Source organism: Gorilla gorilla, chromosome X, assembly GCF_029281585.2.
Source record: "Gorilla gorilla gorilla isolate KB3781 chromosome X, NHGRI_mGorGor1-v2.1_pri, whole genome shotgun sequence".
NCBI classification, from domain to species: Eukaryota; Metazoa; Chordata; class Mammalia; order Primates; family Hominidae; genus Gorilla; species Gorilla gorilla.
Genome location: NC_073247.2, coordinates 142418405 through 142432187, shown reverse-complemented (window position 1 = coordinate 142432187; position 13783 = coordinate 142418405). Strand labels below are relative to the sequence as shown.

The 13783-nt window shown below is 41.2% G+C and overlaps 1 protein-coding gene across 7 annotated transcripts in view; it reads left to right on the top strand.

Annotated features, from left to right (window-relative positions):
• ENOX2 (ecto-NOX disulfide-thiol exchanger 2) overlaps positions 1 to 13783 on the top strand; it is a 294262-nt gene that overhangs the window by 216224 nt on the left and 64255 nt on the right. For all 7 annotated transcript variants that reach the window (XM_055376267.2, XM_055376266.2, XM_063703093.1 and 4 more), the window contains one exon: positions 9657 to 9812. In XM_055376267.2, coding sequence (XP_055232242.1) covers positions 9657 to 9812 — 156 coding nt within the window. The remainder of the gene's footprint in view (positions 1 to 9656; positions 9813 to 13783) is intronic.

The following is a 13783-nucleotide window of genomic DNA, read 5'->3' as shown; positions in this document are numbered from 1 at the left end:
ACAAAGATCAAAAGAGACAAAGAAGGCCATTACATAATGGTAAAGGGATCAATTCAACAAGAGGAGCTAACTATCCTAAATATATATGCACCCAATACAGGAGCACCCAGATTCATACAGCAAGTCCTGAGTGACCTACAAAGAGACTTCGACTCCCACACATTAATAATGGGAGACTTTAACACCCCACTGTCAACATTAGACAGATCAACGAGACAGAAAGTCAACAAGGATACCCAGGAATTGAACTCAGCTCTGCACCAAGCGGACCTAATAGACATCTACAGAACTCTCCACCCCAAATCAACAGAATATACATTTTTTTCAGCACCACACCACACCTATTCCAAAATTGACCACATAGTTGGAAGTAAAGCTCTCCTCAGCAAATGTAAAAGAACAGAAATTATAACAAACTATCTCTCAGACCACAGTGCAATCAAACTAGAACTCAGGATTAAAAATCTCACTCAAAGCCACTCAACTACATGGAAACTGAACAACCTGCTCCTGAATGACTACTGGGTGCATAACGAAATGAAGGCAGAAATAAAGATGTTCTTTGAAACCAACGAGAACAAAGACACAACATACCAGAATCTCTGGGATGCATTCAAAGCAGTGTGTAGAGGGAAATTTATAGCACTAAATGCCCACAAGAGAAAGCAGGAAAGATCCAAAATGGACACCCTAACATCACAATTAAAAGAACTAGAAAAGCAAGAGCAAACACATTCAAAAGCTAGCAGAAGGCAAGAAATAACTAAAATCAGAGCAGAACTGAAGGAAATAGAGACACAAAAAACCCTTCAAAAAATCAATGAATCCAGGAGCTGGTTTTTTGAAAGGATCAACAAAATTGATAGACCGCTAGCAAGACTAATAAAGAAAAAAAGAGAGAAGAATCAAATAGACACAATAAAAAATGATAAAGGGGATATCACCACCGATCCCACAGAAATACAAACTACCATCAGAGAGTACTACAAACACCTCTATGCAAATAAACTAGAAAATCTAGAAGAAATGGATACATTCCTCGACACATACACCCTCCCAAGACTAAACCAGGAAGAAGTTGAATCTCTGAATAGACCAATAACAGGAGCTGAAATTGTGGCAATAATCAATAGTTTACCAACCAAAAAGAGTCCAGGACCAGATGGATTCACAGCCGAATTCTACCAGAGGTACAAGGAGGAACTGGTACCATTCCTTCTGAAACTATTCCAATCAATAGAAAAAGAGGGAATCCTCCCTAACTCATTTTATGAGGCCAGCATCGTTCTGATACCAAAGCCGGGCAGAGACACAACCAAAAAAGAGAATTTTAGACCAATATCCTTGATGAACATTGATGCAAAAATCCTCAATAAAATACTGGCAAACCGAATCCAGCAGCACATCAAAAAGCTTATCCACCATGATCAAGTGGGCTTCATCCCTGGGATGCAAGGCTGGTTCAATATACGCAAATCAATAAATGTAATCCAGCATATAAACAGAGCCAAAGACAAAAACCACATGATTATCTCAATAGATGCAGAAAAAGCCTTTGACAAAATTCAACAACCCTTCATGCTAAAAACTCTCAATAAATTAGGTATTGATGGGACGTATTTCAAAATAATAAGAGCTATCTATGACAAACCCACAGCCAATATCATACTGAATGGGCAAAAACTGGAAGCATTCCCTTTGAAAACTGGCACAAGACAGGGATGCCCTCTCTCACCACTCCTATTCAACATAGTGTTGGAAGTTCTGGCCAGGGCAATCAGGCAGGAGAAGGAAATAAAGGGTATTCGATTAGGAAAAGGGGAAGTCAAATTGTCCCTGTTTGCAGACGACATGATTGTATATCTAGAAAACCCCATTGTCTCAGCCCAAAATCTCCTTAAGCTGATAAGCAACTTCAGCAAAGTCTCAGGATACAAAATCAATGTACAAAAATCACAAGCATTCTTATACACCAACAACAGACAAACAGAGAGCCAAATCATGAGTGAACTCCCATTCACAATTGCTTCAAAGAGAATAAAATACCTAGGAATCCAACTTACAAGGGATGTGAAGGACCTCTTCAAGGAGAACTACAAACCACTGCTCAAGGAAATAAAAGAGGATACAAACAAATGGAAGAACATTCCATGCTCATGGGTAGGAAGAATCAATATCGTGAAAATGACCATACTGCCCAAGGTAATTTACAGATTCAATGCCATCCCCATCAAGCTACCAATGACTTTCTTCACAGAATTGGAAAAAACTACTTTAAAGTTCATATGGAACCAAAAAAGAGCCCGCATCGCCAAGTCAATCCTAAGCCAAAAGAACAAAGCTGGAGGCATCACACTACCTGACTTCAAACTATACTACAAGGCTACAGTAACCAAAACACATGGTACTGGTACCAAAACAGACATATAGATCAATGGAACAGAACAGAGCCCTCAGAAATAACGCCGCATACCTACAACTATCTGATCTTTGACAAACCTGAGAAAAACAAGCAATGGGGAAAGGATTCCCTATTTAATAAATGGTGCTGGGAAAACTGGCTAGCCATATGTAGAAAGCTGAAACTGGATCCCTTCCTTACACCTTATACAAAAATCAATTCAAGATGGATTAAAGATTTAAACGTTAGACCTAAAACCATAAAAACCCTAGAAGAAAACCTAGGCATTACCATTCAGGACATAGGCATGGGCAAGGACTTCATGTCCAAAACACCAAAAGCAATGGCAACAAAAGACAAAATTGACAAATGGGATCTAATTAAACTAAAGAGCTTCTGCACAGCAAAAGAAACTACCATCAGAGTGAACAGGCAACCTACAACATGGGAGAAAATTTTCGCAACCTACTCATCTGACAAAGGGCTAATATCCAGAATCTACAATGAACTCAAACAAATTTACAAGAAAAAAACAAACAACCCCATCAAAAAGTGGGTGAAGGACATGAACAGACACTTCTCAAAAGAAGACATTTATGCTGCCAAAAAACACATGAAAAAATGCTCATCATCACTGGCCATCAGAGAAATGCAAATCAAAACCACTATGAGATATCATCTCACACCAGTTAGAATGGCAATCATTAAAAAGTCAGGAAACAACAGGTGCTGGAGAGGATGTGGAGAAATAGGAACACTTTTACACTGTTGGTGGGACTGTAAACTAGTTCAACCATTGTGGAAGTCAGTGTGGCGATTCCTCAGGGATCTAGAACTAGAAATACCATTTGACCCAGCCATCCCATTACTGGGTATATACCCAAAGGACTATAAATCATGCTGCTATAAAGACACATGCACACGTATGTTTATTGCGGCATTATTCACAATAGCAAAGACTTGGAACCAACCCAAATGTCGAACGATGATAGACTGGATTAAGAAAATGTGGCACATATACACCATGGAATACTATGCAGCCATAAAAAATGATGAGTTCATGTCCTTTGTAGGGACATGGATGAAATTGGAAACTATCATTCTCAGTAAACTGTCGCAATAACAAAAAACCAAACACCGCATATTCTCACTCATAGGTGGGAATTGAACAATGAGATCACATGGACACAGGAAGGGGAATATCACACTCTGGGGACTGTTGTGGGGTGGGGGGAGGGGGGAGGGATAGCATTGGGAGATATACCTAATGCTAGATGACGAGTTAGTGGGTGCAGCGCACCAGCATGTCACATGTATACATATGTAAGTAACCTGCACAATGTGCACATGTACCCTAAAACTTAAAGTATAATAAAAAAAAAAGAAAAGAAAAAAAAATGATTACTTAAAAAAAAAAAAAGTTGGCATTTTACAGCAAGAAGATAGCCTGAGATCAGGAGTTCGAGACCAGCCTGGCCAACATGGTAAAACCCCATCTCTACTAAAAATACAAAAATTAGCTGGGCATATTGGCGCGTGCTTGTAATCCCAGCTACTAGGGAGGCTGAGGCAGGAGAATCGCTTGAACCCGGGAGGCAGAGGTTGCAGTGAGCTGAGATCATGCCATTGCCCTCCAGCTTGGATGATAAGAGCGAGACTCCATCTCAAAAAAAGAAAAAAAAAGAAAAGAAAAGAAAAGCCAGCATGAACGGGCCTGCCAAAAACTATTAGGACTGAACCATAAAATAGGCACGTGTGATGTCTTTGTCAGACATCAGATGTAGAACACCTCTGAGGTTTCTACGGTTTTGTAGACAACTGTTATCTTAGTACACCTAGTAGAACGTCAGTCACCTGACATTGTTCCAACTGAACAATGGTCCTTCCATATAGCAACAGTGTAGTGGCATCAGTTGCCCAAGACAGTGGCTCTGTGCCCTGCAGGATCCCAAAGCACCTTTTCAAAAATCTGAGAAAAATCATGATCAGTCTAGTTTGGCTGTTTAGTGTACTTTCTATTTTCATTCCTTGAAAATTGTTAACTCTATTAACCAATCACACTCCACTGCAGCCATGCTGGATATTCTCCTTATCTATTGCTATATAACAAACTACCTTAGAAGTTAGTGACTTAAAACACAATCATTTTATTATATTTTAAGATTTTTCTGGTTGAGGAATTTGGGTAGGACTGAGATGGGCAATTTTTCTGTTCTATATGATATCAACTGGGATGCCTCAGTTGTGGCAGGCTGATTTCAAGACTTCACTCATGTGCATGGCACCTTGGTAAGGACAGATACAAGACTGGGCTCAGCTGGATCCATCTTCTGTCATTTGCTCTAAGTCCCTCTCCACATGGTCTCTCCGGCAGGGTAGTCAGCCTTTCATGAGGATGAAAAGCTCCTGTATCACACATTTCTAGAGACAAAAGGTAGAAATTGCATCTCTCTTAATGCCTGGGCCTGAAAAAGGACACAGTATCCCTTCTGCCATGTTCTGTTGGTTAAAGCAGTTCTAGAGCCCATCCAGATTCAAAGGGATAGGGGCATAGACCCTTACCTTGATGGAAGGAGAATCAAAGAATTTATATCCAACTTTAATCCACCATATTGGGGGGAAAAGAATTGTATGTAAACATTTTGTTGCTCATATGCCTTATTTTTTCAACATATTTGCTTCACTTTATATCTGCAATCATATTAATTCATTGAAACCATTGTCATACTACAATGAGAGGCAGTGTAGTGGTTAAGGGCATTAGAATTAGACCAAGTTGGATTTGAATTCTAGGTCTGCCTCTTACTGGCTGTATAAACTTGAGCACGTAACTAAACCCCCCTTGAACCTCAACTTCTTTATCCATAAAATGAAGGATAACAATATCTAAGCTCACAGGTCTATTAGAATGTGATTATATAAAATGCTTAGCACTGAACCTAAAACATTTTAAGCACTTAATAAACAGTTATGGTGGTTCACTGATGGTACAGCATTGTAACTGTTTGTGTTGTTGTTTCCAAACTAGAGTATAAGGCCAAGGATTTTTGTCTTATTCATTTCTGCAACCCCAACACCTGACATAGGACCTGTCATCAAAATATTGAATGAATAGATATAGGGATAACTGGGTAGCTGCACAGAAATGACATTTGCCTCCATTGTAATTCCTTGGCTCAGATGTGTACAGAGAATGGACAATAATCACTCTGCCAAGGTTGAGTAAGTGCAAGTTGCTAGGTAGCAGGAAGGCTCAAAGCTACATGGAAACATTACTTGAAATCACATGGTAGAGTTGCAAGTCTGAGGAGCAAGCTGGCCCCAGCTAACAGACAGCATTTGCAGAATTTCCAGCGGGCTGGGACTTTGGGAAGTACATGAATCAGAAGAGGGAATACGGGCTGGGCCTGGTGGCTCATGCTGTAATCCCCACACTTTGGGAGGCCAAGGCAGGTGGATCACGTGAGGTCAGAAGTTTGAGACCAGCCTGACCAACATGGTGAAACCCCTTCTCTAGTAAAAATACAAAAAAAAAAAAAAAATAGCCAGGTATGGTAGCGCATGCCTGTAATCCCAGCTACTAGGGAGGCTGAGGCAGGAGAATTGCTTGAACCCGGGAGACAGAGGTTGCAATGAGCTGAGATCGCACCACTCCAGTCCAGCCTGGGCAACAGAGCGGGACTCCGTCTCAAAAAAAAAAAAAAAAAAAAAAAAGAGAGAGATAATACAAATCAACATGTCATGGCTCTTTCAGCAATGGCCATGCCAAGAGTCAAGAAGGCAGTGGGGAAATGGTGTTAGAAGAGACGGTAAAAGCAAAATAGAACAGGATATTTCTTGCGAAAAGGACTTTGGAGGAGTATCTTGGCCTTTTCCATAACTCTTTTATATGACTTCAAATCTTTGAAACTTTGAATTCCTAATATAAGTGGCAGTGGTACGTACTTGGTAGTACTCCACAAGCCAGGCCAGGGGCCTGGAAAAGGGAGAGAATTTCTCTGGTGTTCTATTCCCAGTGTGTTTTAAATTGCTGGAATTCTTTGATTTTTCAGGTTCTGCAATATATGTATAAAGCCCATGACTTCAAATGGTTTTCTTGGTTGACATTGGAAATCCACATTCACTTTGGTGCTTAATGGTTAAAGATAAACAAAAGAAATAATCAACGTGATAGAAGCCTTTGAAATGTCATGTACAACCTGCCCTCTAGGAAGCCCTTATGGGCAGTGTAGCCTATGGAACTCCTGGCATATTGAACAAAAGGAAGAGGGGGAGTTTATCTCCTCTGGCTTTAGCCATATGCAATGAATACATCTGCTTTTAAATGAATTTATAAAATATTAATGTAATTATACAAAACAGCAGAGTGGTAAGTACATCAGTCAGGAGTTATATTTATCCTGTATATTTGTTTTTTGTTTGTCTCCATTTATTAGTAGACAGTAAATGGAGACAGACATTTCCTTCTCAGCCAAAGTGGCAGAACTTGTTTAATGAGCTGATGTTTCTGTAATCTGTGGTAAGGTAGAGTTGTGAGTGACAGAGCTATGTGAATAACAAGGAGGCAGGCAGAACAATAGAAGGAAGACAAACATTTCAATAGAAGAGGAAAAATAGATGGGATTGTTTTGTTGGCACACAATCTAATCTGATCTTTTCCTAACGAAAAATAACAGTTTGTAAATGGGTAAGATAATGTTAATAATTTCTCCAAAATCTTCTGCATGAGGAATCAAATTTTCCAAAGACATAAATGGCATTCTTAACCATAGTGCTCTTATTTTACAGCATAGGAAGACAGGGTATCAGAAGCCTTAAGTTCTCTAAGATCAAACGGGAAACCTAGACACCACCCCCAACACTTGCATAGAGCCTGACATATAGGAAGCCTATCACAGATGTTTGTGAATGTGTGAATGAGTGCCTCAATTAGTGAATTTATCAGTGTGAGTTTTCACATTTTAAATGGAAGGAAGGAAACTTACCTATCAGGACTATCTCTCACGCCAGAGGTCTTCATATCTGTTCTGTGCTTTCATCCTTCGAGCTAAATGCCATTATTTACCCCCACTTTTACCAAAAAGGAAATAGAGGCACACAGATATTAACCCCCCACTTTTACCAAAAAGGAAATGGAGGCACACAGATATTAAGAAACTTTCTTCAACGTCACATAACTACTATATGGAGGAGAGTAGAGTATAGATATGAGAGCCATGGGTGGGAGGGGAGGGAAGGGGAGAGTACGTGTGTGTATGTGTGTGTGTGTGTGTGTGTGTACATGCAAGTTGAGTGAGATGACATTTGAGGGCTAAAAGTAAATATTTTCATAAAAATAAAACTTCCTCTTGGGAGAATTTTTTTCTTCCCAAACATTTTCAGGGTCTTGACATCACAGGATAAAAAGGCATACGAGAGGCTGGGTAGTGCCCTAGCTTGCTTGGGCTGCCTTTGTAACAGGGGATGTCCATGTGCCATCTGCCTGCCCAGCTCCAGATCTCCCTCTTATTGTGCCTGTCAGACCTGAGGTTCTGCTTCTGTGGGAATCCTGGGTTCTTCCTGCTGTTTAGGTTGACCTCGTCCAGCATCTTAGAGACAAAGAGCCACCCAGGGGACTTCAGGGCCACTTTAAGGACATGTGTACAGGCATTGCTCTTCTGGCCTGTGTGGTGAACATGGTGAAGTCTTTGGGAGTAAGTCCTGCTACTGCTGCTGCAACTGCCTCTGCGTTACCAGAACCCCTCAGGCTGCAGTACTTTCTTTCTTTGCAGTCTGCAGGTTCTATAGCGAAGGCAGAAGTGGGAGGCAGAGAAACAAAGAAGTAAAGCGCACTCCATTCTCTCAAAGAAATTCCATTTTGACCTAGAGACAAGATTTAAACAATGAAATCAATACCGGCCTTAGACCCAGGCAAGTGGGGCTCCTCCTCAGGGACCCCTGTACTTTGGAATGCCTACCCGGATAATTTCTAAGTCCCCTTCCAGAGCCAAGCACTGGCCAGGCAGGCAGTATCATCAGGGCAGCTGTCCTGGGTCCAGAGCAGCTCCTTCTTGTATTCTGGTTGTAAGAAGTACCTTTCTTGAAATTTTCTAAGTTCCCCTCCAGTGTCTGGGACTGACTGTGACTGGCATTATCATCTGAGAAGCCCCAGTCTTAAACAGGACACGTGTACCTGAGTCCCCATTTGTCCCCTTTGCGATACTATCCAATCCTCTAACCTGTATGTGCAGTGAACTAGATGCCCCAAGAAGCTTCAGGACTCATGGAATCCTCCCCAAAGTCTTGGTTCCAGGAGAGTGGCCTGGCAAGGAAACCACTCCAGCTGGCTGGTGTGGTATTTCTTTCATGGTATCACGTGAGATTGTGCCACGAAAATGCTGCCAGTACTGATTCGCAGTGAAACAAACCGTGTACGTAGATAGGCCCCACAAAAAATACTTGTTTGGGTGCCCCCACACATGCTAGAGGCATCCCTGAATTAAACAAAGAATAATGCAAAATAAAAAAAAAATCAGTGGTAACAGGTATAGAACCTATAGCTTTTAGAGGCAAAGTCAAGAATGAACCAGAATTATCTAGAAAAGCCTCTTCAAGGAAGGTGACACTTAAGCCAGGCCTTGAAGCATGGGGAGAATTTGCGGAGGCTCAAATAATTCCAGGCAGAAAGAAAAACATGAACAAAGGCACAGAGAATAGTTATTTATCAAACCTATGCTCAGCATATTAGATTCATCATTTTGTTTACTCCTCACAGCTTCCTGTAACGTAGGTGATATTAACCCTATTTTGCAGATGAGGAAATGGAAGTTCATCCTGCTAAGCAAATGGTAGACCTAAAACCCAGGTCTGCTTGATCCCCAAAACTCTGTGCTCTTAATATCATGCTGTACCGTACAAAGAAAACATGTACAAGGGACAGTAAAAAGCCTTCTCGGAATGGAGCAGAGAGTGTGTGTTGGAAACTAGTAGAGGCAAGATCAATAGACAAGGCATGGCCATCCTATGAAAGACCTTGGATGCCACAATGAGATGCAGAGACTTAAATAAGCCCTGGTCAAACCAAACAGCCCCATCCTGAAAGGAAAATGCACAACTATAAGATAATATTTAAGACCTGGGAATACTAAGTACCATGCTTGTTAAATATTTTGCCTCTGTCTTAGAAAGGCCTTTGATTTGAAGCTTACAAAGTAACATTCTATCTCCACTTAACCTTGCCTGGTGTCATTTATTGTTCTCTCTTCTCCTTTTTTAGACTTTGATCCTGCTCTTGGAATGATGACTGGAATTCCACCAATAACTCCAATGATGCCTGGTTTGGGAATAGTACCTCCACCAATTCCTCCAGATATGCCAGTAGTAAAAGAGATCATACACTGTAAAAGCTGCACGCTCTTCCCTCCAAATCCAAGTAATATTCTGCTTTTTTCTCCACACAAGACACAATGTTTTAGTGTACAAGAAAGCTTTCTTCTTTTTCAAAAGAATACCCAAGGGCTTCATAGATGTTTGTACGAAAGCTTCACCTAGAGAACAGAAGACAGGAAAATTTTCTCTTGCTAGGCAGGGTTGAATTTTATGCACACAACAGTAGACTTTTGTGTGCAGGTTGCAGTACAAATGATACATGTTTCTAATGCCATCTGGTAAGGAATTCAAGTGTGTTAGTAAAGAAGGAAGCATACAGATTGCTCAACACCATCATCTGCAGTCTTTTCTTTTCATAACTGCCCCATGTGCTGATGGTGGCAGAGACAGAGTGTGGTCTGAGGCACATGAGAATATACATTTGGTGCTAAGAATCTTCCACTGCTAGCAACTATTCATACATCTCTCGAACCACTGCTATTCAACCGATGGGTTGTAATATACAGTGAGGCATGGCTCAACATATTGGAAGGGCAAAGAGGAATATTGAGACTAAGTCACACTACTCGTAGCCACCAGTCAATGCAGTTCATGTGGAAGTAATCTAGAGATCCATTTTGTCAGTAATGAGGAGGCTTCTCCTTAGATTCACTTTAAAACATGTGTAAAGATAGGGTGGCCATATTTTACTTAAAATGTCCCACTAATAATAATTGACTAAAACTTTTTTTCCAGATGCACTTGGGGTTTTATATACATTCAGTGATTAGAAGCTGATTCTGCATGTGCCCCAAGCCTCATTAATGATTTTTCCATAGTTCTGGTCATATTGGGTGGCATACCAAGGGAACCACCACTACAGTACAAAGATTAGAGCTGTTTGTTAAGGGATACATTCAGTGGTTTAGGGCATAGATCAAATGACCTTGCCTTATCAGGATAAATATGAATCTTTGACATGTGACTTCAGACAAATATTTCATCTCCTACCTTTAATAGGAATCAGTTAATCATGGCCCAAGCCCTGGCAGGGACCCAGATTTTACTTAGTATGGTCTGCTCATAACTGAGAGGATTTTATAATCAATCAGGCTGGTTGGATAGATCATCTTGACCTCTTTTGCTAGAAAAAAAAAAACAGATCTTTATGCTTTCTTCTGGTTTTTGAACGTGGTTGTCAGCAGGATACATCCTTCCAGACCAATAGGAAATCTAGGAGGCCAGCATCTCAGAGGACTGTATTGAGAGAAGAGCTAGTATGTCACAAGGAGAATTAGGGAATGGAGAATAAGATGGCCCTTGCAGGCCTTACTTGCCAGCTCAAATGGCCATTCCTGGATTTGTGTTTAGTGCCTAAGTGAATGAGCAGCACCATTTTATCTGTCTCTTACTCTTAGTTCCACTGTCCCTACAAGTGGGCAATGGCCTTTTTTACCTTTCAGCATGTTGCTTTCAGATTAGAGAAAGTTGTATTCCTGATAGTACCTTTTCTACATAAAAAGCCATGGACTTAGGCACTGCCAGTGTTAAAACCTCCTGCTTATGAAAGGGTAGAATCCTGCTGATTAATCATTCATTTATCGCATAATCAGCCTGCAGCAGGCTTTCATTGTCTCAAATACATCTAAGCTAACAGGATGGCTCACAACCTGTAATGTCCAGGTTGGGTGCAGTAGTTTACTTTACAGGATGTTCAGTTTCTAAATTTCTAAAGCACAGATGCCTTGTTTATGACACATAGACCATATTGTTGAGCAGTCTTCAAATGAATCTAGAAATATATAGCTTAAGAAGGCTCTAACTTTTGATAGCTTCTAGTAAAAGAAACGGACTGACATCTCTCAAATACATTTTTATATTTCCCCACCTGCAGCCATGCCTCTACAGTTCTGAGTTGGAAGAACCTCTCACAGAGTGAGAGGGCAACATATCTCCCCCATGGCTCCGTCTTTTAGTTCTTCATCCTTGTATTGAGAATGCTTACGGGGCAACTAGCACCAGTAAATTGGTGGCTTCTGGGAAGGAACCTGGCCTTGGAATTGAATTCAAACATAAAACTCTTGACACAGATTAAAGTAAACTGGGGTTCTGTTTGCTTTTTAGAACTTGAGTTTTGTTCAAAGTGGGCTTGGATTACTTGGGTGGAGAAAACACTAATAGAAGTGCTTCTCTTAGTTCTCTGCTGAAAGCATGGCAAAAGTGACATTGTTGTTGGTGGCCCCAAGACATTGCTTTGTGAAGGTGAGATGGGAAGAGCAGGGTAGGAAAGGAAGAACAGGGATTTGGTGTGACTGAACCCTTTATCATCTCAGCCCACCAACCCTGCCTGATCAGGCCTTGATTATTGTATTAGTCTGTTCTCACATTGCTATGAAGAAACACCTGAGACTGGGTCATTTTTAAAGAAAAGAGGTTGAATTGGCTTATGGTTCTGCAGGCTGTACAGGAAGCATAGTGGCTTCTGCTTCTGGGGAGGCCTCAGGAAGCTTCCAATCATGGCGGAAGGCAAAGATGGAGCGAGGTGTCTCGTGTGGCAGGAGCAGGAACAAGAGAGTGGGGATGAGGTGCTCCTGACTTTTAAACAACCATATCTCACGGTAACTCACTCACTATCACAAGAGCAGCACCAAAAGGATGGTGCTAAATCATTCATGAGAAATCCACCCCCTGATCCAATCACCTCCCATCAGGCCCCACCTCTAACATGGGGTATTACAATTCTACATGAGAATTGGGCAGGAACACAGGGCCAAACCATATCAATTATAAACCCCACTCCTTACTCCTGCCTGCCTCTGGTATATTCTCTTACACTCAATGGCCTCTGAAATTCCTCTCAGCAATAAGGTCCTGTGATTCAGGGACTCATACGGTCTGCTTCTAATTCTTGTTGCTTTATTAGAAAGTATCTTTGCCATCCATTCCCTCCCCTGTGTCCCACCTGACATTTCATCCAAGTGCTTGTCACATATATAGAACCATAAAATTGTCCTGTGGCTCCCACTGCCCACAGATTCATAGTCCAACTCCTGACCTCAAAAACCTTTTACTTGTCTGCTTCATATGACTGTCTTCAATCCATCACTTCTACTTGCCACATACCTGCCCTTTAGTCAGGTTCAACTACTTCCTGACCTCATACTCCTCACACTCTCCTCCAGCCCAACTTCAAGCATACCCCTTTCTGGTGCACTTCCACATGGAAGGTATCGGAACTAAAACTGTAGTGAATCACTCTAAGGCATTTTCACTTAAATAGTGAATGCCAAATCTAATGGATTTCTTTCCCTCACACAGTGCATTTAATCTGTGAGAAAATTATGTCAGTCTACCTAACAACATATGTCTGTAATCCTTCCATATTCACAATAACCACTGCTATGATTTAGTTTGTATCTGCCATGATTCATTTTCTAAATTATTGTAATAGCCTTCTAATTAGTCTTCCTTCTTCACCCTTGCCCCCTACAGTCTATTCTGAACAGAACAGACAGAGTGATCCTTTTAAAACCTAAGTCTGATCATGTAATTCCTCTACTCAGAACCCTTGAATGGCTCCCCATTTCACTCACAATAGAGACCAAAGTCCTTTTAATTGCCTAGAAGGTCAGATATGATCTGTTCCTCCCCTCCATTGTCTCTTTGACTTCATCTCCTACTCTCCTCCCTATCTCTTCCTCTGTTCCGGTCACACTGACCTTCATGCTGTTCCATGAACACACCAGCCACTCTCCCATCATAGGGCCTTTGCGCTAGCTCTTCCACCTAGCTAGAATGCTTTCCCTCTAAATATCTGCATGGCTAACACTCTCACTTCTTTCAAGTCTTTGCTCAAATGTCACTTTCTCAGTGACCCTGATAACCTATTTAAAAATTATCTCTCTGCCACAGTCCCAATCCTATTTACCTTCTCTATTTTGTATAAAACATGTTTCTTTTTTTTGAGACAGGGTCTTGCTCTGTTGCCCAGGCCAGAGTGCAGTGGTGTGATCTTGGCTCACTGCAGCCTCCACC